Consider the following 23,096-nt stretch of genomic DNA (forward strand, 5'->3'; position numbering starts at 1 on the left):
GGTAAAGGTCCAAAATGAAGGCAGAGATTGTGAGACTTGGACAAAACCTACAGAAATCAGGGGAGCCAAGATAAGTAACACTTTGATCCTTCCTTTGTTACATGCTTTCCAGCAAGTTTATTAGAAGTTTTCTGCAGACACATCTTCAACTTTATAACGGAGCTCAAAGAGAAATTAGACTCACATTACAGAAATTTAGTTTACAGCTAAACTTCCAGCTAAATCTTTATGATAATTCAGAGGTTCTCATAATGTCATCGAGTTATGAAAGGGATGTTTTAGAAACTGAAGTTCTAAATATGTAGGAAGCTTTGTAACACAGCTTTCCCAGCAGAGAAAAAAGGGATTTTTTTTTTGGAAAGTCACCCTGGTCTGCCCCTGACCTTCTTGCTAGGAACTGCTTCCCTCTGTGGTGGTTAAAAGTCAAAGCAGAAGTTGCATGGAAACTAAGACTAACTATGAGGAAGCATTCGCCAGGTGGAATAGTATAAGAGGGGATCAAACAGAGTGTATTTCTATCTTGAATTATGATATCTTTCTCTTTTCTAACTGCACGTGGGGAAGAATCTATTCTGAAATTTTGAATTTTAGACATCACTAATACTCAGGATCTTTAAAGTGTTCTCCAAATATACCTGAGTGTACTAATAATAGTACTCAACAGCTTATAAAGGGGAGGTTGCAGCTGGTGTTTTCTGACTTGTTGGGTATGTTGGGGGTGTGTGTGTGTGTGTGTGTGTGTGTGTTTAAATGATTCAGAATAAGTGTTGGTCAGACAAGGAGGTTATATTCACCTGTGGGAGAGCAGTGGACATGAGTGGGCTAAGGTGTCTGGTTTTGAGGTTGACACTGACTCAGAGAGAAATGGTAGGAGGGAGGGTTGGTCAGAGAAACTTGGCCCTAAGAGCTTTGCAAAATCATACTGTTCTAGGAAGCTCATGTGATCCCTTCGACAGTTTCAGACAAAAAAACAACTTGAAACTACCCATGGGTCTCTGAAGTTTATGTTTGTGACGTGTTGAATCCTGAACTTACCATTTCCAAAGTGGTCATCTTCGAAATCAAAGACTTGAAGTTGGACATTCATTGTTTTCAGTTGAAGGTGGGCAGACAGCTGGATGCTCTGTTCACTCACACACTTGAAGGAATGCCCAATCACAGTCTCAAACATCATCGCAGTACTTTTCATTCCTTGGTAAATTTTCTCTGAAAACACAAAGGTATTTCACAAAGGTATAGGCATATAAGAATCTTGGCATCTAGCTGTTGAGTTCCAGCTATTGCTGGGTGGCCCAGGAAGAGTTAAATGGACTTCCTTTAGATGTGGATTTCTGGAGTCTGCCTTCTCATGAAAAATCACCCTCGTACTCGTTGGGGACTTTTTCTGGTGCTCTGTTTGGAGAATAAGGGGGTAGCCTCACGTAAATTGGAATGTGACAACATGGAAATGAGAACTTCTGGAAATGTTTTCTTCAATTATTTTAAATGATTGAGACAGAGTTGGTGGGGACTATTGTCAATGTTTGGGGAACACAGAAAAGTGCCCACAAAAACTTCAGAAATGAATCAGAGCAGAGACATGCCAAGTCACCAAGTGGAGTATGTCACCAGACTGACTATTAAAATAGCAAAAGGAGGGGCTAAGCCCATTATTAGGAGGGTTGTTGCATCCATCCGTGAGAACACAGAGAAAGGGGAGGCCCCTCTCTACCCATCTGAGTGCTGGCATGGAGAGAAGCATCTGCTCAGAGACTGCCCTGTTTTATGACAGGTACACATACCCTTTTCAAAGAGTCATCTGCTTCAAGGCAGATGGGGGTTAAACATTTAATCACATAATTAACTTCATCTCCTCTAATTCCATGCTTGCCAAGCACCCTTCTGATTTTACTTTGGTTTTGAAAATGGGAGAAAATTTACTAGCTGGAGGACCCAACTGTCTGTGGTCCCCTTGACAGTTACGGTGAGAAATAGTCACATGATCATGAACAAATTGGCATTCTGATTTTATACATCGGTGTCATGACCTTGAGTTAACATCTGTCTCTTTGAAGAGGCAGTTGCTACCTAGGGTGTGCTGACAGCTTCCAGGACTGAGGACCAGACTATGGACCTCAGTAAATTCAGCAAATTTTGCCTCCAAGGAATGCTCACAGCTGTTAGTGAGGGAACCTGGAGGGTGCCCTCTGCTCCTGCCTCTGTGGGTATGTCTGCCTGTGTTTGAGATAATATCACACATGGAGGGTTTGCTTACTGTGTGCCAGGCGCTGTGCAAGTGCTTTACATACACTTTTTTTTTAATTCCCCTAACAATTTTTTGAAGTAGGTATTGCTGTCTCCATGTTACGGATGAGGAAGTGGCGAGTCAGAGGATGGAAAACATGTGCTTAAAACCATACAGCTAATAAGCGGTATTTGTACTCAAGGAGTCTGATTCTAGAGCTTGTTGTCTTAACCATTATGCAGTTGTATCTCCTGCTCATTACTGTAGTAATTACTGTAGACTCTTGGATTTATACATGCAAATGTCCTACATGGTGCACTGAATTATCCGTGTACACTACTGTATCATGTGTTATATCCCAGGGCAGTCTACCACTACCTCCTCTACTAACATGACAATGGTCATTACCTCTGTAATTACAACTGACTACTGTCATTACATAATGCTACCACCACCACCACCTCGGACATGAGAATTATCATAACTGTGACTACTACAAGTGCTGCTACTGCTGCTGAGTTTTCATTAGTGGGACCTGGTATTGTTTTACCCTTCCCTTAGTCTCTAAATTAGTTTCTGGCCTGACTTTCCCTTCTCCTGCCTCTTGAGACATTACTACCCTATTACTGGCTAAAATTTGGTTCATGTCTACTGATAACATTAGCAAACTTACGTTCCGAGTATTTATTCCCACGTCTAAGTGAGTTCATGTATATGAAAGTTAGTTGTCAACTATGACATCTTACTTATATTTAACCAATAGCCATTGACAACATCCTCTTGAACACTGTCCATATAATATAGCTAATATTTTAAATAAACATTTCTCCACATTTCATTTCTTGGTATGTTTCTTTAGTATTAGTTGCTGAATAAGATAAGTTTTAATCAGTCAAAAGACATAATTTTGAAAAGGAGAAAACAGACATGAAAACTCTTGGTAAAGTACCTGGTACAGAGGAGATGCCGAATAACAGTTTGTTACCTAAGTTGTGGCATTCTGGGCTCTGAGATACTCCCCCGACTTGATTGAGAGCATTACCTTCCTAGAAGCGAACATTGTAGAAGTTCTCTCAACGTGCCCCACTATGAGCAACTCTTCATACAGGAACCAAAGTGAAGCTTTATAAAGGTAAATCTGATATATCATTTTTTGTCACCAAACCCTCTAATGGCATCCTTTCACACTTTAGAATAAAATCTAAAGGCCTCACCTTGCCTTGCTCACAGGCCCTGCATGCTCTAGCCTAGCGGCCCTTCAGACCTCATCTGCTGCTTTGCTCACTCTCCTGGGCTCACTGGCTCCCGCTGGCCCCTGAACACACTAGCAAGTTTACTCCTTGGGGCTTGTGCATCTATTGTTCCTGCCACCTGGAAAGAGCTTCCCCAGGCCAACATGTCCCCAGATGGGGATATCCCTCTGCTCCAACCTCACCTCTACAGAGAGGCCTCCCTCCCTGGAGGGCTTCCTGAGGCCCTACCTAGAATATTTTTCCAGTCCTCTCCATCCCCACCCTGCTTGTGTTTGCTCACAGGACTTATCACTACTTAACTGTGCATTATAATTTAATGTGTCTGTTTATGGTCCTCTCCCCCCTCCTAGAAGGTAAGCTCCATGAGGGCAGGGACGACACATCTGGATAATTATGGATCTCCAGTGCTTATTCCAGGGCTTGGCAGTTAGCAGTCACTAACTACAGTTTTTGTAGCATGAATACATGATTCCATGGTTATATAGAATAAACTGCACCATCAACAGCAAATCTGTCCCAAATCACTCTCCTCTTTACTGTGGATAATGATTTCTGACATAATGTAGCGCAAGCTCCTTCACGAGTAGACGAGCAAATGGAAGCACACAAAGATGTCGTAAGTGCTCCCAAAGTTATATCACGAGCTACTCTCTCAGTCTGTTTTTCAAAAGCAGCATCAAAGATTCACAAATTCAGTGGAATGAAAAATGAGCTAACTTGGGGAATACAATCAATAATGTTGTAAAGATTTTGCAGGGAGTCAGATGGGCACTTGTCTTATCAGGGAGACCACTTCATGGATGGTGTAGAGGCCTGACCACTGCACTGTACGCCTGAAGCTAAAGTTGAATAATATTGTATGTCAACTATAATTATATATATATTATATAGTCACAGGATATGGAGTATAGCAAAGGGAATAGAGTCAATGGAATTATAATAGATATATACGATGTCAGAGGGGCAATAGACTGAGGGAGGGGGTTATCACTTTGTGAGGGGTGAAATATCTAACTATTGCATTGTTTTGTACACCTGAAACTAATAAAAAGAAAAAGAAAGAAAATGAGCTAACCAGAAACATAGTGTCATCGCTGGTGGAATGGCCTTCCGTAACTACTTACCTGGGTTTGAGACGGTCAAATAGGCTCCCACTTCATTCATATAATACGAGTTTTCATCCTGTAAAACAGCAGAGTGTTAATCTTTGAGTGACCTCTGTTTTTATATTCATGATCCTGGCTTACAGACTTTGTTTAGGCAGGATTCCAGCTATGAAACCCTTGATATAGGGGTTTGGGGGTGTGCTGGTACAGAGCCATAACTGTGTTTGAAAATTTCAAAACAAGTAAATATACCACACAACAAATAAATAATAAGAAATGCTTTGCCCCTGCCCCAAATTTCTCGACTGCACACTTGTTGCTAGAGCCTGAAATTCAAATTACACTGAAATTATGTTATGAGTCCCTTTGGTTGGGCCCAGTTTCCCTCTGGTAAAATGCAAATTATCTGGAAGGGGGAGGGCTTGGAGGAGCATACATTAAGCTTTTACTAGTAATTAATATCTTAGGGTAGGGATTCAAACTGAGACCACTCATCCATAGGCCTATCATGAGTGGCCTTCATGGGCTCCATAAACCCTCTGGGAAAAATGGTTTATGCAAAATTTTGCCTATATTTTCCTAGGTAGACTATCAACTTCTTTAAACAGATTAATGGGTTCATGTTTCCAAAATGGTTAGTTGGGGCCACAGTGAGTGATTCTGGGGAGAAATGGTTTACCCTGAGATCCCTGGGTGTTCTCTACAAGAGGACCCCAGCTGGTTGTGAACAGAAATATAAAGCAGGGCTTCACATTTCGTCCAGAGGTTGTTCTTTTGGAAACACAAAACAAACAAATTACAAACAGCCCTATAACCTCAGAGAGACTGAGGGTGTGAAACAAAAAGAATTGACTTGAGATATGGAAGGGTAAGATAAAAAAGGAGTTTTTATTTTTTAAAGTAGGTGCTGTATAGTGTAATAGCTTTTAAACATTCATTGGAAAACTGTACATAAGTAAGGGGTGCAAAAAAATGGTGGAGCAGCCAAAATCAGAATCTGAAACTGAATTACCTTTAGCAGTTTCAAATCTAGTCACTAAATACATTTAACAATAATAATTTTGACCACATTATAGTCCATTTGTCCATTTGTGGATGAAATGATGATTCCTTCCACAATATAAGGGTTCCAGAAATACAAATTGTTTCAGTAAGCTCACTGCTATTGATACACTGAACTCCAGATATGATAATTCATTGAATTCACCTACCACATACTAGCTTCTTACCTTGTGCCAGGCACTGTAGCAGGCATTACTATGCTGTGCCTTATTTAATCCTCACAACAACTACAAGAGGAAATGGAGGCTCAGATTTGCCCAAGGTCATAACCCTGTTAGGTGGCAGGAAAGATATGACCCCAAGTTGCCTGTCTCCAAGTCTAGCCTTTAACTTCTCTTGCATCCGCTCCAGACCAGGCATTGCTCTAGGCCCAGGGAGAAGAATAAGACCTGGCTCCTTCCTTCGAGGTCCTCAGTTTTGGGTTTCAAAGTCTAGCTGAACAATGTGTTTGGACCATCCATTTATTTTAGAGAGAAACATCTGTGACCCAATCCCTTCTTGGGTTGCTTCCACTTACCACTTACTCAGGTTTTTATTTGGGTTCCCTTTTAGTGTAAGAGACGCCTGGACTTCAGGGCCCAAAGTCACTGTTACAAGAACCCTACTCCATCCAAAGGGCAGAGAGGATCCATTGAAGGGTTTTAAGCAGACAGTGACATAAGCATGACTTTGTTTTTTGGAAATTGCTTGGACTGCAGTGCGAGAATGATTTAAGGAGCAGCAGAAGAAGAGTGATGAGGCCAGCTCTGAGCCCCACGGGAGACTTCCTGGATTCTCCCCTTTCTGGGGGCATATCCTTGATCTATCTTTACATGAGGAGAGGATGCTTTGCATTTCTATAAAGATTTCAGTTTACTAAGTGCATGCTTTCACATACATTGCCTCCTTTGATCCTCACAACTCCCTGAGACAGAATAAATATTATTAGCTCATTTTACAGCCAAGAACAAAGAGACTCAGAGAAGTTAAGCCTCTACCTCTGATTTACATTGTCTGTAGGTGAGACAAGCAAGATATGAGTATGTCAGCAGGATCCTCTCCCTAGATTTTCCTCCATGGGATATGTGGGTATAGAGAAAAAAACTCACTGTGCAAGAAATTTCTTTCACATTCCCTGAAAGGCAGTTGCCTATATATGCTATAACCATCTATTGGAAGCAGGACCAGCTGCATATTTGTGGGGCCTAGTCCCAAGTGAGAATGTAGGATCTCTTGTTCAAAATCATTAAGTGTTTCAATCAGTGACAACACAGCATTAAGCCAGGCATGAGTCCTTCTGACTGTAAGGGTCCCACATTTCTGAAAAGCCAGCCCTCATAGGAAGGGCCCTTCCCACTCCATAAGAACTGGTGCTCTATAGAGCTAATGCCAAAAGCGGGTCCTTCCAAAGCAGATGACAAGAGTGCTCACGTTTCACTGCGAGGTCATCTGAATGATGGAATGGGACAGAGCCTGGAGCCTGCCTCCAGGTTCCCTTCCATTTTGAGTGAGTCAAAATTAACCAGTGGAGCTGATGTCTAGCTTTACGGTAAAGGAAACGCATTTGTTAGGCAAACTCATGTAAACCAAAGGGCAAGAGGTGTTTATACTTTTCCTGAGATTCCAATTTTACATCATTCATGCTGTTGATATCAAATGAGTCTTATCTAGACAATTGTGCCCACTTTTTCCGTAGTGGTGTAGTGTTATTGATGGTTAAAGGAAATAAAGTTATCCCTTCTTTAAACTAGAGCAAAGCAATTTTTTGGACGTGGAAATTAAGAATTTGGCATAATTTGAATGGTAATAGGGCTGAAGTTTCTTCTAGATGAGGAGCTGGCAAGTTTTTTCTGTAAAGAGCCAGATAGTAAATATTTTAGTTTCTCTGGTTCTTTGTAGCAACTATTCAACTGCCATTGTAGCACAACACAGCCAGAGACGACACATACACTTACAAAAAAACTTCATTTATGGACACTGAAATTTGAATTTCATATGATTTTCATGTGTCATATAATATTCTTCTTTTCCCCCCAATCTTTTAAATCATTCTTAGCTTGTAAACTGTACATTTTTTGGTGGCAGTCTGGGTTTGATCTGGGGGCCATAGCTTGTTGACTCCGGGTCCATCCTACCGATGAAAAATAAGGTTGTTAAGCAAATCAGTTAGTTATGAAATATTATAGGGTGGCTTTCCTCCTATTTGGGAGAATAAAGTGTTGCCAAGAATTTTTTAATACTATTTTGAAAATGTCTCTTTGTTCCCTTGCATCCTTAGTTTGACTTGTCAAATCTATGAACATTCCAAAAATTTAATTTTCTCATTTATTCAGTAGAAGAATGGGGATAATAATAACAAAACTTACCGCTGAGGTTGATGTGAGGATTAAATGAAGGAATCCATGTAAGAAACTTATCACAGAGTCTTTACTCAAATTCTAACTGGTGTTACCAACAATGGTAATAATAAATTAGGTTGCCCTTCCCAATAAGCTTCTCTCATTGAAGTCAAATAATATTTCTTATCTGTTTCCTAGAGCTCAGATTACCACAAATAGAAAGAGAGAGAACAAACAAGTGAGCTAAGTTTAGGTCCTCTTGATTAAATAAGCTGAAACCTCAGCTCTGGGAGGTGGAAGGCGCATGGATACAGAGCAGGGGGTAGGAGGTTCGGAAGCTTCAAGCAGGTGTCAGGGTTAACCCAAAGCCAAAGGGAAATTAATGACATGCCACACATTAGGCAGTTTATAGTGTCTGCTTTCTCCTTTGATACCCACACCCACAGGATCATTCCCTGCCAAATGTTTTTCTTATTTGGGGTTTGGTTTGGAGGCTGACAAACCTCTTCCATGCCAGATTCTTGAAAACAAAGGGAAAATCCTTTTTACCCATCAACATTGATGAAAGGGGGCCAGGGACTCCTAATAGTTGAATATGGTACTTGAGCACATAACAGCAGCACATCCATTTCAATGGACCACGTGCAAAAGGCCCATTTTCTCTTCCGCCAATGGAATACTAACACAGTGGCTCTTCACTGCCAGTATTTCATCAAAGAGATCCTAATTCCTCAAGGAACCTAAACACCCTCCTTAGCAAAACACGGGGCCCAGAGCAAGCCTGCCAAGCAAGCCTGCTGAGAAAGGCCGCAGGCCAGTGACCACAAGGCCCAGGGTCCTCTCCGGGACGTTTGCAAAATGGATTGTAGGCATTTCGTAATCACAGATGTTCGGGTTGTGAATATTGTCTTCAACATCAATCAGGCTCAGCTTGTTATGATTACATCAAGGCACCTTTGCTCTGGATATAGACAAAGGAAGCCAAAGAGGCCGTTTCTTCAGAGCTGCTGATCTACCTTTTGGCGACCTGGCCCAGAGAGCTCTGTGAAATTTAAATTCACCTCTTTATTGATTTATTTCCTCATCAAACATTTGCTAAAGCTATACTACGTATCAAGGCAGTGTTGGCATTAGAGACACCACTGTGAATAAGTCATACACTTGCCTTCAGGATGGCAAAATGTGCAGTACGTGTGCTAACGGAGGCTGAGGAATAACAAACGGAGGCTCAGGGAACCGAGAGAAGAAAAGTCTCCCAGTTTTACCTGGGATGGAGGTGGGGTGTGGGGCTAGGGAGACTTCTTAGGGTGAAGATAAATACGCCATCTTAAAGGATGAATGCAAAAGGGAGCTGAGGGGTTGGGAGGGTCATTCCAGGCAGAGAAGCTGAAAGGAAAACGGCATGAAATGGTAGCTCACATGAGGGAAGTTCTAAATAGTGTGCTTGCTCAGGGTTAACACGTGAGCACTGATAACACTTCCCAGGAGTCTATAGGCTGAGAGGGCCCCACACACCCCTGAAATGCTCTGGGAAACATCAGGAGGGTTAGCAGCATTAGTTTTCCAGACCTCCGAGGGCCAACACACCTCCTGGCCCTGGTCCCCTCCCTCCTGGGTGACTGATTTCTCCAACCAAGTGAATGAGAAAAGGATAATGTTGAGCTCAGAAAAATGAACTCTAAACAAAGTTCTGAAAGATGTTTTTAAAACAAACTATCTAATGGGGGCAGCTGGATGGCTCAGTTGGTTAGAATGTGAGCTCTGAGCAACAGGGTTGCTGATTCGATTCCCACATGAGCCAGTGAGCTGCGCCCTCCACAACTAGATAGAAGGACAACGACTTGGAGCTGATGGGCCCTGGAGAAACACACTGTCCCCCAATATTCTCCGATAAAATTAAAACAAACAAACAAAAAACATCCCAAACTATTTAAGCAGGAAGGAAGTTAGCGGTGGGGGAAAGGAGATATATTTATCTTGCTCCTGAAAGGTCTGAACAACTTTCAGCACGTCACCTTAATCAAATGAGACACTGTCACAGAAAGGTTTTCAGTTTTTGTAAAACATGGGAAATGAGAAAGGAAGCCCACTTCTCCTAACCCCGCTATGGGCCAGAAACCATGCTGAGCACTTTTATATGTGCTAACCCCGGTCACCCTCAGAGCAGCCCAACAAAGACATACTGGTTGGCTCTGTCTTATAGAAGAGGAAACTGAGGCTCAGAGAGAGTGCTAGTGACTGGTCCATGGTCACCTGGAAATGGTATGGATAACTGAAATTTTGATTGAACACCATCAAGTGACAACTTAGGAGGCAGATTTTTCTTTACATTTCTGTCTTTGGCAGTACTTCAATTTTAAAATTATAAATTTGTTCATTATTTGAAACCTGGAGCCTGTATTGCTTTTCTCACATGTCTAGCTCAGTGTGGAGGACAAAGCAGGTGCTCAGTAAATTCTTATTGCTAGATTAGTTGATAAATCAGCCTTGCTAATCAGCATCTATTTTATCATTCTATAATTTGGTTCTCATTTGTAACATCTATAATACTATAACTAACTTATACTCCTATTTTCCAAGGCCCTGTGGACAAAGAAAAAGGGGCTTTATGGAAAGGAACCTCACAGGGTCATCTGATTATAAATTCCTAACTGGGCAGGTCATGGTGAGTAGTCATGCCCGAGGCCTATAGCTTCTTTAGTGAAAGGTTTTAAGCCCTGCCCATTGTTTTTGTGCATCTAGGTTAACACACCTTTGAAATGCCAGAAGTAATACCCCTGAAGAGAACACATAAACGTGTTAACTATCCTACAGTCTGGCAATACTGCCTTGCTTTCTCCCACCTCCATGTATTTTCCCACCTTAATTTCAAATGCATAAAAGAAGCTGCAAAACTGTTTTTCTTGGGAGCATTTGAGATCCTGCTCCCTGGCATATGTCATCAGTTTGGCTCAAATAAACTTACAAAATGTCTCTATTGGTTTGGAGGTTTCTTACGTTGACAGCTCTCTTTTTTTTCTAGGGCACTGGTTCTCACCAGGGGTGATTTTGGTCCTCTACACACACACATACCCAGGGTACATTTGGAAATGTCTGGAGATATTTTGGGTTGTGACCACTGGGGTTGGCATCTAGTAGGTAGAGGCCAGAAATGCTGTTCAAGATTTCACAAGGCACATGACAGACCTACCACGAAGACGTATCTGGCCCCAAATGGTATGGCTGCGGCTGTTGGCTGTTGAGAAACACTGGTGCAGAAGATAGCAACCTTTGAAAAGTGGCTGACTGAATTGCTGAGCCCATTTCTCTTGTGAAGGAATCTAGGCAGCTTTCCTGCCCAAATGCATTTCACACAGCCCACCTGCTGGGGGCAGAAGGTACCTTCACCACAGACTAAATCTGGCCTACAGCTTCGGTTTGTTTGGCCAGGAGAGTGTTCAAATTTTTAACATGTGTTACCAACACTTAAAAATCATGTGCTTTTATAAAAAGATTTGGATTTTTGCCTTCTCTTGAACAATCAGATCAGGCAACACTGGTCTCTCATTACCACCCAATAGAGGTGACAGGTAAAATATTTAACAACTGGCACCGGAGGGCAGCAGCCACTCAGAACGGACACCCGGCCATTCAGAATGAACGCCCGCCATAAAAGACAGTGTCAGTCTCCCAGGCTAGATGCCGGCCCTGCCACTGGCACCACCAGCCATGGCTGTGGAGGGGCTGTCCCCTAGGAGGAGGATGGCACTCCCTACCCTTCCTTTTGTCCCCTCACTACTGAGGACTATCAGTTGCCACTTACCATCCCACACTTACTCTAATGTTTCTCTTATGCCGATTTAATGGAAGAATGAAATCTTCCTTCACATTGTCATCAAAAGTGAGAAAATATTTTAACTGTAAGATCTGGAAGAAGACCCAGAAGACCTAGAGTCATAGGGCACAAATGCAAACGCCTTCCAGGAATGTTTGAGAGTTAGTTCCTGGTTCTATACATCCCTGCCAACGTTAGGTATTACGCTGTTTAAAAATCTTTGTTAATTAGATTAATTAAAAATAATGTCTCATTATTTAAAAAGTGAGAAAATATAAAAAAGACTGCCTGTGTTGAGGAAAAAGCAATGTTTCTTAGCCTACGTCACTCATTAAATTCTATGCTTAGCCCCTGTAATCTTTGAACTTGTGGCTGTTTTTGGGCGCTTAAACAAATTCTCTTTTTCAATGTAGAAATTCCTCAGAAGCACTTAGGCTGGTGGGAACTCTCATCTTCTGTGAGCCTCCTGGTTTCTTCTTGTCGCAGAGCTATGTCAGCTGTTTGGGGAACTGGTGCTGAGGAATAAAGTGAATCTGGTTGGTGAGACTCAGAGCAGCTACCACCGCACTGGGGGCTATGGACTGAGAGTGGCTCACGGCTCCTTCCTGCAGGCTGGTGGACAGAGGGAGGCCCTGCTTGTCCTTTGAGCTCCACCTGGGCGCTCATTTCCAGCCCACATGTCTGGAGGCACAGAGGATTTCCAGAAAGGCAGGAATTCAGCACTTGGGTGGAGTTTGATCAAATAGAGTCCAGCCTGAAGGCATCAGAAAGAGGGACAGGAGGCATCAGGAGACAGGAAAGTAGCAAAAAAAGAGGTTGAGGGTGTCAAGGAAAGTCCTGCGGGCAGTTCTGCCTAAGGCCTGGCAGCAGGGGAGTTGTGTGCTGCAGACAAATGCTGGAGATTTTGATGCCTTCCCTGAAGCAGTTATTCACACGGGCAGTGGTCTGGGTGGAATTGAGCCTGAACTAAAGCACAGGTGCTTATGTCTGTATCCTCTGCCATTTTGCCGAAGTGACTTTTAAAAAAATTCTTGACACCTCTATAGTTTAACCTCATTTGTTGAGGGATACAGCACTTATTCTTCCCTAAATGTCCTTCTGACAAGAGGGATTATGTCTTGTCTTTCCCATTTGGTAGTGAAAGGAAACCACTGACTTCTCGAGTGTATCTCTAACCTAAGAAGAAAAGTGTGCACCAGGAGGATGAAGCCTTTGAGACCAAGCTAACAACAACAACAACACCCCCCCTTTATTAAACATTGTGCTGGACTGTTCATATATACCATTTCTAATCCTCTCAAGGGTCCTACTACATAGGTGTAATTATTTCCATTTTATAGATGAGGAAACAGGTCCGACTAGCCAGAGATCATGCTAGTCTATGTATTACGGTTGAGAGTCAATCTTGATTTGTCTGACAAAAGTCTATGCTCATTCTTCTCTAAAATCTGCTAACCAAGGTCCCTCTAACCTCAGCGGTCATGTTAGACAGGTAAGGAGGAGGCCCACACAGAGCCCCAGCTGAAAGGTCCTCTCAGAACTTCCCCCTCGGCTCTTCCTCAGCCTATCTGAAAGACACTTTGGGGCACGAGTGGGAGGACCAACATTGTCTCCCCATGATATTTGCCCATTTCAGTCATTGCGATCATAGCCACTGGTTATCAAATATCTATCTACTTTCCACATATTGGACAGCACTCTTTACAGAGGTGATCTCTACTCCCTTTCCTCCATTTTTCAAAAGATAAAATAAATCTCAAACAGGTTAAGTTGCCTACCTGATGTCACAAGGAGAACAAGTGACAGAATCAAATTTGCAGCCCAGACTCTGACCTCACGTGCGTGCTCTCTCCACTCTATTCTGTTGTCTGCTCCCCTCCATGCTATGGTCAGGAAAACCCGTGCTGGGTTAGTCCCTGAATTTTGCCTGCTGTGGTTGGAAAGAACCCATTCTGACATTTGGTTTTGGTCTTAGAACAATTCTGTTTCTCAGGTGTCCCCTGGGAATTTCTACAGGTCTGCTCATCTGTACAACTTCCTCCTTTGGGTTGTTTGCAAAGAGCACTTGTGTCCAGCTTCCCCAAGGCCAAATCTCCCCTAAGAGACATCAAAGGCCTTCTGAAGCTGCACAGAAGAGGCTGAAGGGGGAAGAAGGCAAACATAAGATGTCGACACTTCCCTCCTCTCCATCTCCATGCCCCTCATTCTTATCAGAGAATATCTCAAAAGGCTCTGAGATCCATTTCCTCTGGAACTTAAAGTGAAGTGTGGGATTGCACCACTGGGCCCCAGGGTGAGGGAAAGGAAAAGTGATGGTAGAGTCAGTCAGTGTAAAGGAGCTCAGCCCTCACCTTGATGAATGTGAGATTCACAAATCCGCCCTGGAAATTCAAGAGAAGGTTGGATTCTCGGGAGCCACAATTCCCAGAGGCTTGAGTTGTATTGGGGTCGATATTGAAGTATCTCTGAGGTGAAAAAACCTAAATCAAATAAAATCATCAACTCAATGAGATATAGAAGAAAACTCGAGGTAGGAAACCAGCACAATAAATGAGCCTGAAATTCAAGGCTAGTGGGTGTTCAATTGAGAATTTCAAAGTCCCTCGACAAAACCTCACATTTTCAAACTGTTATGTTCATTTAAAAGACCTTTTAAAGGAGGAGCTCTCCCATAGAAAGGAGCAGCTTGGTAGATAATTCATGGTGGGTGTACTCCTGATGAGCTGCGTGAAATTTAATCTTTGTGAAATTACATATGCTGAAAGGTACTGCAGGAAAGGTTTGCTATCTAATGCACTTTTGTTTCAAATGTGGAAGTTTTACTTGAAATCAAAAACTGTGCAAAAAAAAGTATTAATTTTATGATGATTCCTTTAGTAAATCAAATCATCTTAATCCCACTTCATCCCCTCAAATCTTTTTGTTAATCTGGATTTTTCATATTAGCGTCACAGTTGGCTGGAACCATGGACATCATCTAATCTAAACTTCTCGTTTCTCAGGGAAGTTGAAGAGGCTAGAGAGTCGCTGGGGTGGGGCCAGGCTGGGTCAATGGTGAACATACCCCAACACTCTGCCCATGTTGGCCAAAAGTGAGGGGTGTGTGTATTTAAATTTTTGGTGTGTGCCTTCCTCTCTCCAAGCAGCCACTGTCAGTTTCTATTTTTTATATATATTCTAAAACAGATTCACCATTTAATGGAGCACCTTGGAGAAAGAGGGGCTCATGGCTATTTATTCATTAAAAGACGTGGGGTACCGGGAAATGCTCATTCTGAGCAAAGCAAACTCCACTCAAACTGTTTTAAGGCTAGTGTTACAGTCCTATGGCCCCAACTTACCGACTCTGTGTCTTGAACTGCCAGCTCTATCCCCATCTCTGCTTTGAGACAGAGCCTGCTTCCATTTAGAACTTGATAAATTCCAGTCTTAGCTGTTGATGGCTGAGGTGCAAGGGTGGGCCCAGGAGTTGTGGTGGCAGGTGAGGTAGTTTGAGTGGCATTGTGTGCAACTGTGGTTGTTCCTGAAGCAGGGGTGGGTTGAGTGGGCTTCTGACTGGTTGTGCTGTTGGGTGGTGAGGTGGACAAAGTTGATGGAAGGGTGGTCAGGTTACCGGGTTGGGTGGTCTTCGTAGTTGTGTGGCTGACAGTCGCTGGGCTGGTTCCAGTTGTATGGACTGGTGGAGTGATGGTGGTTGGGGGTGAACTGCGAGCTGCACTCGAGCCAATTGTAGCCTCAGTGACTGGAGTAGTTGTGTGAGAGGTGTTGGGTGTAGCGAGGGTTGTAATGAGGGTGTAGATTATTGGGCTGGTGGATGGGGTGCTGTTGGTAGTTACAGTGGAGGTTGTTGTTAGAGTTTGTATCGTTGTGTGTGTGGTTGGGGTCTCCGAGTTAGAGGTTGTAGCAGCTATCGGAGAGGTACTGTGACCACCCGTTGACCTTGCTGCTATTGTTCTGTGAGGCACTTGGTTAGTTGGTTGCAGGAAAAGTTTTGCTGTGTCCTGTACTGTTGCTGTTCCCATAGGCTGAGAAGAATCTGTGATTTCTGAAAACGCTTTTGCTCTTATTTGACTGCCATAATGCAAAATCACTGCAAATTAGGACACAAAAAAAGTGTTAACACACTAATAGCTCACCAGGTCCCTCCCCCCACTCCCATATGAATGTTTCTTCATTAAAAATGAACATGCATATTTCCAGATTTGGAGGAAATTTGCAAGGATATAATGATCAAATACAGATTACCCCAAGAGTCTACCATGAGGCCACAAATGTAATGTTTTGGTTGCATCCATGCTTTTGACAGGGTTGTGATCACACTGCAGACATTCTTCTGCATCCAGTCGCTGGGTGTGGTACTACTAACTAAGTGATCATGCTCAGTGAGATCTTAAGTGTCAATGCCTCTTTATCCCCCATCTTCAAATGTAAATCCAGACAGTTCCTGGATAGAGGGGAGGGTGTTCCTGGGAAGAGCACAGCTGTGATGACCTGATAGAGCTGGGGCAGCATGAATAATCGTAATAAAGATTTACACAGAGTTGTATAGTTTGCACAGAACCATATAATCCCAGACTTGAAAGGGGTCCTAAAGATCATCTAGTCCAAACGCTAATCCGATGTGTGAATTGGACCTATGAATATTTGCCACATATACATCTACTGTATGCTTAATTACTTCCAATAATGGGAGATTCAGTATCCTGTAATTTTTTTTATCTTGCCACCAGGTTTTCTAAATATAGACCAGTTCCTGTCATTTCCTTACTTAACCTTTTGACTGGCCCAGCCTTTCTTAACTAAGAAAGGAAATTGAGCCATAATTGCTCTGACACACCTGGTGGCCCGTCCTTCATATTTTGGCTTATATGGCAGTTCCTCACAGAGTCTTTCCTATATAAACTAGCTCCCTGCCCCTGGGATTCTCCATTGCAGTGTTATATTTATTGCTTTCATCACACTGATCACAACTGGTAATTGAATAAGGGGACGGTATTCAAATAGTTAACAATAAGCCTGGCCAGACAGTGTGTCCCTGCAGAATATCAGTTCTGATTAAATGTTTATTTGTTGATTGTACATCTCTCCCACTAGACTAAAAGCAATCTTGAGGTGAGAACTGTGTGTATTTTTGTCACCACCAGTGCCTGTGCAAAGAACACGTTCAGTGGATATAGATTGAATGAATAAATAACTGAATGGGTAAATGAAGATAATAGAATAATAGTAGACCTCTCAGATTACTGTAAGGCTCAGAAGAATTGGTTTAAGTGAAAGCCTTCATGGACCATTAAGCAGCACGTGTTACTGTCACAGGTTCTCTCTCCTGGGCCGTCCCTGAAGGCCAGAAAGCTTCTGGCTCCTTTTCAACCAAAATAGTTCCATTCTTGTCTCCTTCCAGGCACCTTGCAAGTCAGAAAAATGGACAAACTACAGATGATGTTCCTTGGGAGTTTATGATCAGGTATGTGAGAGATGGTTTTGTCTCTTGAATGCTGCGGTTTCCTTGTATTTACCCATTGTATTTACACTCATTGGAGCTGTAGCTGCCTGATGCTGGGCAGTAACTTGGGAAAACACAGGGAAAACGCAAATGAGATCCCTCTACAATTGGTGTTTATAGTCCTGAAGTCCGTATCTAATCAAAATCATCCATAAACTCCTTTACTATCTCCCTCTTTCATTCGATACATTTCCGAGTACTTTCCCTATAATAATAACAACAATAAAAAATTCCAAGTTTACTAGACACTTACTATATGGCAAGCAGGCTTCAGGTCAAAGGTCAGCTTTCACCAACTTCTCTCAAAACCCTCAGATGGGTACTATCTTTATTTTATCCCTTTCAGATGAGGAAACTCAGGTTTAGAAAATTCTATCAACTTGACCATAATCACACAACTAGTACATTTTGGAGCTGAGACTCAAACCCCTATCTGAACCAAAGTGTGCCCTTGGATTTGGGGATGGGTGGAGGTGGTGTTTGCCACTGGGAAGAATGGTGAGAGAAGAGAGAAAAGCAGAGTTGAGCGGAATAGTAGGGTGTCCCTCTAGTGACCCCCACTCACCCAACCCTCATAATGGTGGTCCTTGGTGAGGCTCACATGCTGAAATAGTGATTATTTTTCCAGAAGAAAAATTCTAACTTTAAGCACAGTAGTAACAGTTATGAATTATTTCTGTGTAGCTGGCTTGCGAGATGGAAAAGACAAAAGTATCAGTTCAAATGTCTTTGAATAACCTTTAAAAAAGACAGTATTAATGACATGAAGTTACCCAAGACTAGTATTAAAGGGTCTTTTTTGTATCTAAATGTTCATTTGGATAACTGCAATGTATAACACTTAAGAAGTGTGGATTTTATGGGCTTTAGGTTCACTATACGCAAATCCTTTATTTCCAAAGCCCACATTGCAGAGCTTGGAGCAAGACTTTCCTTTCAAGATTGTTATGAAAGTGGACAGTTGTTGAAGATATATTTTCACAATTCACTTGGTCAAAATGTGAGTTGCTAGTTCGTTGGTCCAGCACCAAACAGGAACCCCATTAAGTGCATACTCTTACTATGGAAAATGAGAATTCATTCCCAGATGTGGTTTCCAGGAATATCTCGCAGTGAAAAGCAAAAATTGATGCAGAAAAATTTGGGAGACTGGAAACCACTTGCCTTTTGTTCCCTTGCAGAGATCATTAGATTCTTGATAAAATCCCACTGTGTATGGCTTATGCTTATGAGCTAAAGTAGTGTATCCTTTAACAGGGGGAGCCTTTCTCATAAGACCATTAGAACTCCTCTCTTAGTAGTGCTGACTGGATGCAAATGAGGGGGGGAAAGCACATTGGTCATTCACCAGTGCACAGCATCCAAAACAGAAACAAGAAAACTCATGGTAGCCATCAAGGTATGCTTGGTGTCTAGGGTGGCTAGAGGTGATGGAGTCATGATGTCTTGATATGGTGTGTGCAACTTTGTGGTGGACAGAATGCTGGGCCGGCAGGTGGCTGGACCCAAAGTGACCAGACATGTCAGAGTGTGTTACAGATTGAACCAGTCTGGGAAATATTATTCTAATATCTTTCTCCTTCCCCTCTCTGGCCCCTTCCCTCCACCCTCCATTTCCCTCTAGGAATGTGGGCTATAAAAGATGGGCAAGTGATTAGATGCAAAACTGACAGAGATAAGTGTACTGTGCATTGTAATACGTCCCAGAAAGTTCATGTATTTGTTAGGTACTCAGTGGAAATACTCTGAGAAATACTGTTTTACGAAATCTATGCATATGACCACACATATATGAGCAATCTTTGCCAAAATTGGGTCACAGTTTTTAAATGAGACCTATGGCCCTATAGAGGTCAAGTTCACCAGTCTGTCTGAAACCCAAAAGAGAGCAGTGGACAGAAACAAAGGCAGGGTGTAGCTCAGAATCTGTCTCAACCCTCCCTCTCCTCAAAAAAAAACCACACACAGCCCTGGAGCCCACACACTGATTGCCAGGCCCCCCAACCCTCCAGCCTCTCTACCGGATTCCGGAGACTCAGCAAACAAGTACCCCAGGGCCTTGATCAATTGCTTGGACTCTTCTAGCAGGTGAGTCACAGGAAGAGGCGTGAGAAGGTTTTGGTTCCCCTACAACCTTCAGGAGAGGCTGAGAGATGACTCCTCAGCCAGGCCCTGGGAAAGTCAGTGGCCACACAAGGGCATCTACTCTAGTATTCCCCGGACAGTGAGTCCTTCCCAGATAGACTTTGGTTTCCCTGCCACACTGAATTCCACAGAAACGTAGGCGCCCCCTGTGAGCCCAGCTCCATGCCAGGCACTGTGGGTAGGCCTTTGTTCTCAGGGGCTCAAAGCCTCAGGAGTCTGACTCGCAAATAGACCAGACTCCCCAGTGTGGCAAGTGTTACTACTGAAGTAGGCCCCAAGTACTATGGGGTGGGGTGGGGAATCCAAAGCAAGGAGAAATGCTTCAGGCAGTCAAGAAAGGAACTGCTATCCCAGGTAGGAGGAAGCGCACGTGCAAAGGCATGGAGACCTCAGAGCCTGGTGTGCCTGGAAAATACCCGGGGGTGGGGGTGGGGGGGAGCATGATGGGGACATAAGGAGGGTGTGGAGAAGCGGGATGAGGAGGGGTTCAGCAGGGAGCAGGCCTGGCAGGTCTTGGAGGCTACACTTTGTCTGCAGAGCTCTGAGGAACAGTTGGGGAGTAAGTGGAGCACTGCAGCCATATCCAGGGGCAGGGCACTGTCCAGGGGCAGGGAACTGTGTTCAGCCCCCTAGCACTTAGCGCCCCCCCACCTCAGCACTTTCTTTGGCACCTCCCCAGGCAGCATAAGCAGACACAGCTGGGTGCAGCAGGAAGACTTTCTGGGTGTGTGGGTGCCAGGGGTGGGCCCTTAGCAAGATTGTGCTGTTTCCGTTTAGACATAGATCTTTTAGCAAAAAGATGTAAATCCTTCCTCTGTTAGTTTCCTGTGGGACTTGCGATTAAAAGAGAACCCTTGAACAGAAGGGGCTCTAGCCCTGTGGCAGACTGCTGGCTGACAAATCCAAAATCCAGCCTTCCCTTTTCCCTTAGTAACAGAACCACAGTTTAAGCTGAGCACCTACTGCCTGGGATAAAAAAAACCCTACATTCAAGCCTCTTTTTCAACTGGGTGGGAATGTGTGACTGAGTTTGAGCCAAAGCACTAGACGTGGTAGGGTTTTGTGGGCCTTCTGGGAAGGCTGCTTGAAGGGAGCCCAGTCTCCTATGTGGCTTCTCTATTGCCTTTCTGTTTTCCTTCTTTAACAAGCCTGTAACTTGTATGTGATGGCTGGAGTTCCAGCAGACATCTAGAACCAGGAGGAGACCTTCTGGGCACAAGTCACACATCGGGTGGTGGGCCCATGATAATGAGTCCCCACACCAGACCTGGTCCGAGTTCCTCTGGACTTGTTATCACATGAGAAAAAAACAAACATTTATCTGGTTTGATTCACTATTATTTGGGGCTTGTCACGTATGTGCAACTGGACTTAAAGTTAACTGATACAAACTTCAATTGTCTCATTTTAGGAGGGAGGCATTTGTGACCAGGGAAGTAAAGTGACTTGATCACGATTACCCAGCTAGTTTACCCAGAAGCTGTGTCTCTTCTAGCAAAATGTCAAGGGTTTTCTCACCTCCAATTCAAAGTATTTCTTGAATCTAGGCATGCAGGGCCATGTGGTGCAGTAGTTCAGAGCGAGGATCATGAAGCTGGACCTCCTGGATGCAAATCTCAGGGCTACCACTTGCTAGCTGAGTGACCATGAGCAGTTCCTTAGCCAACCTCAGTATTCTCATCTGGAAAATGGGGCACTTTTATGCTTCATTCACTTAGTTCACCTCCGAGAATTTGCAGCTCAAAGAGGAAAGGGCAACCTGCCCTTGCATTTATTGAGAGCACTCATTGCAGTCATGAATCCAGCAGACATCTGTCAGCCATTGAATTGGCACTCGCACACGGGTTGCCGAGGGTTACTGCTACACTGAGATCTTTCACTTTTTTATTAGCTTGCCCTGCTAAATGAAATGGTGACTTCCCCTTTTGCCTCCAAAAGAACGTGAAACCCGAATTCCAGAAATATGACACAAGGAAAAGCAGCCTTGAATAAGGCAACTGGCCTGACCCTTCACCCAACCTTCATAACAATTGATGTTACAATCAAGTGCCACTGTGTCCCCATTTGAGTATGCTCACAGGACTATGTGGACAGAGCTAGTTCCCTCACGTGTTAAATTCAGTGGTTCCAGAAGGAATTGTAAGCCAACGAGCAAATGTCATAACAGCACACAAGAGGACTGTGTTTTTTAGACAGAAAATGCTCTTCGTGAAAGCAGGGGGTGGAGACATAAAATAGTCATTAAAAGCTCAGTTTCCCAGGCAATTTCTCTGATCTGAAATATATATATAATGGTAAATTTTAAAAATCGTTGACCACCTGGTTTACACCTTTCTGAAATGACACAATTTGTCAGACCATATCTCATTCACCTTCACAATTCACTGTATAGATAAACATAGCATTTCCATTTGAGAAAAACAGGAAAAGCAAGACATGTTGTACTTTTCCCAGACAATGTAGCAAGAGCCCCATTTCTAAACCCTGGCTCAGTTCTCTCTCTCTTAAATCTAAGCAATATCTACAAGCTCTCCTTGAGAAGGCGCCCAGAACCCATTTTGGAATAAGGGACAGTGTCTTTGTATTCTGGGGTTGACACCTACTCTGCCTAACTCACGGAAAACAAGTCCACATGGTGAAAGCCCTTGGCAAAAATGAAGTGTGCCCCACATGTGTAAGATAATAAAGAAGAGACGTTCCGGAGGTAAATACCCACAGTAACTGAAGATACTACAGCTATCTACAGCTTGTCCTGTCTCACCTTGGTCGGTGGCAGCAGAATGCATTTAGCTTAATAATACCAGACATAGCAGAGTCATGTGTGTCACTCACCAGCCAGGGACACGAAGAGCACCACCGCCGGAGATTGCTGCCAGGGCATGACTGCGGCTGCCAGAGGGAGCCGTGGCCTTGCCAAGGGCGGGTGCCGCTGCTCTGTTGCTGCCACGCTTAGCACAGCTGGGTCTTCCCTAACGGCTGGAGGAGGCTAACTCCTGGGCAGCTTTCCTCATTCACTTTTGGCAAAGGAACCGAAGTCATTTACATAATGAGAAGTAGCTGAAAGCCCCTCCCATCCAGCTGGTGTGCTGAGTGGGGAAGGAAACCACAAGTGGCCCTTGGGAGAAAGCAGACACTTTCATCTTTGCTTTAGTGTTTGTGAGGGCAGGGATGGGGGATGAGGGATGGAGGCTGGGGGTACCCCTCACTCCCCCTGCCAAGGTAAAGGGCATCTGAGATCATTTCTCCACAAGAGTGGGTGGATCTGTCATAGTGCCAGCACCTTCTCTCATAAGTTGGGGCTTCACTTTCCTCTAAGACCTTGAGTATATTTCTGTAAACCCAGAGACTCTTCTCAGCCAGGAGACAATCAGGGCCTCAGTCATGAGGGTGGGCATGAGTCTAAACTCTGGCTAGAGCACTGTCTTTCAATGTGTGGATTCACAAAATGTCCGGGGCAGCTCTGGTGGATGCATGGCCACCTTATCAGGGCCTCACCCGAGAACCTCAGCTTGTGAGGAGGGGAGGAGCATCAGCTTAGAGTCTGGGTTTGAACCTGGCCCCACCAACTCCCAGCTCTATGACCTGGGTAATCTCTCTGAGCCTCGGTTTCTTCTGCTATATTATGGGGAAAATAATGCCTCCTCCCAGGTTGTTTTACAAACCAAAACTTC

The 23,096-nt window shown here is 43.7% G+C and overlaps 1 protein-coding gene across 2 annotated transcripts in view; it reads right to left on the reverse strand.

Annotated features, from left to right (window-relative positions):
• Nucleotides 1–22,446, reverse strand: part of LAMP3 (lysosomal associated membrane protein 3) — a 30,563-nt gene extending 8,117 nt beyond the window's left edge. For both annotated transcript variants that reach the window (XM_019735836.2, XM_019735835.2), the window contains exons 1-5: nt 22,258–22,446; nt 15,119–15,867; nt 14,129–14,257; nt 4,602–4,659; nt 1,036–1,206 (exon numbers count right to left, since the gene is read on the reverse strand). In XM_019735836.2, coding sequence (XP_019591395.2) covers nt 1,036–1,206; nt 4,602–4,659; nt 14,129–14,257; nt 15,119–15,867; nt 22,258–22,306 — 1,156 coding nt within the window. In that variant the 5' untranslated portion in view covers nt 22,307–22,446. The remainder of the gene's footprint in view (nt 1–1,035; nt 1,207–4,601; nt 4,660–14,128; nt 14,258–15,118; nt 15,868–22,257) is intronic.
• Nucleotides 22,447–23,096: the final 650 nt, after the last annotated feature.

This window comes from Rhinolophus sinicus, linkage group LG01, assembly GCF_036562045.2.
Source record: "Rhinolophus sinicus isolate RSC01 linkage group LG01, ASM3656204v1, whole genome shotgun sequence".
In the NCBI taxonomy this organism is placed as follows: Eukaryota; Metazoa; Chordata; class Mammalia; order Chiroptera; family Rhinolophidae; genus Rhinolophus; species Rhinolophus sinicus.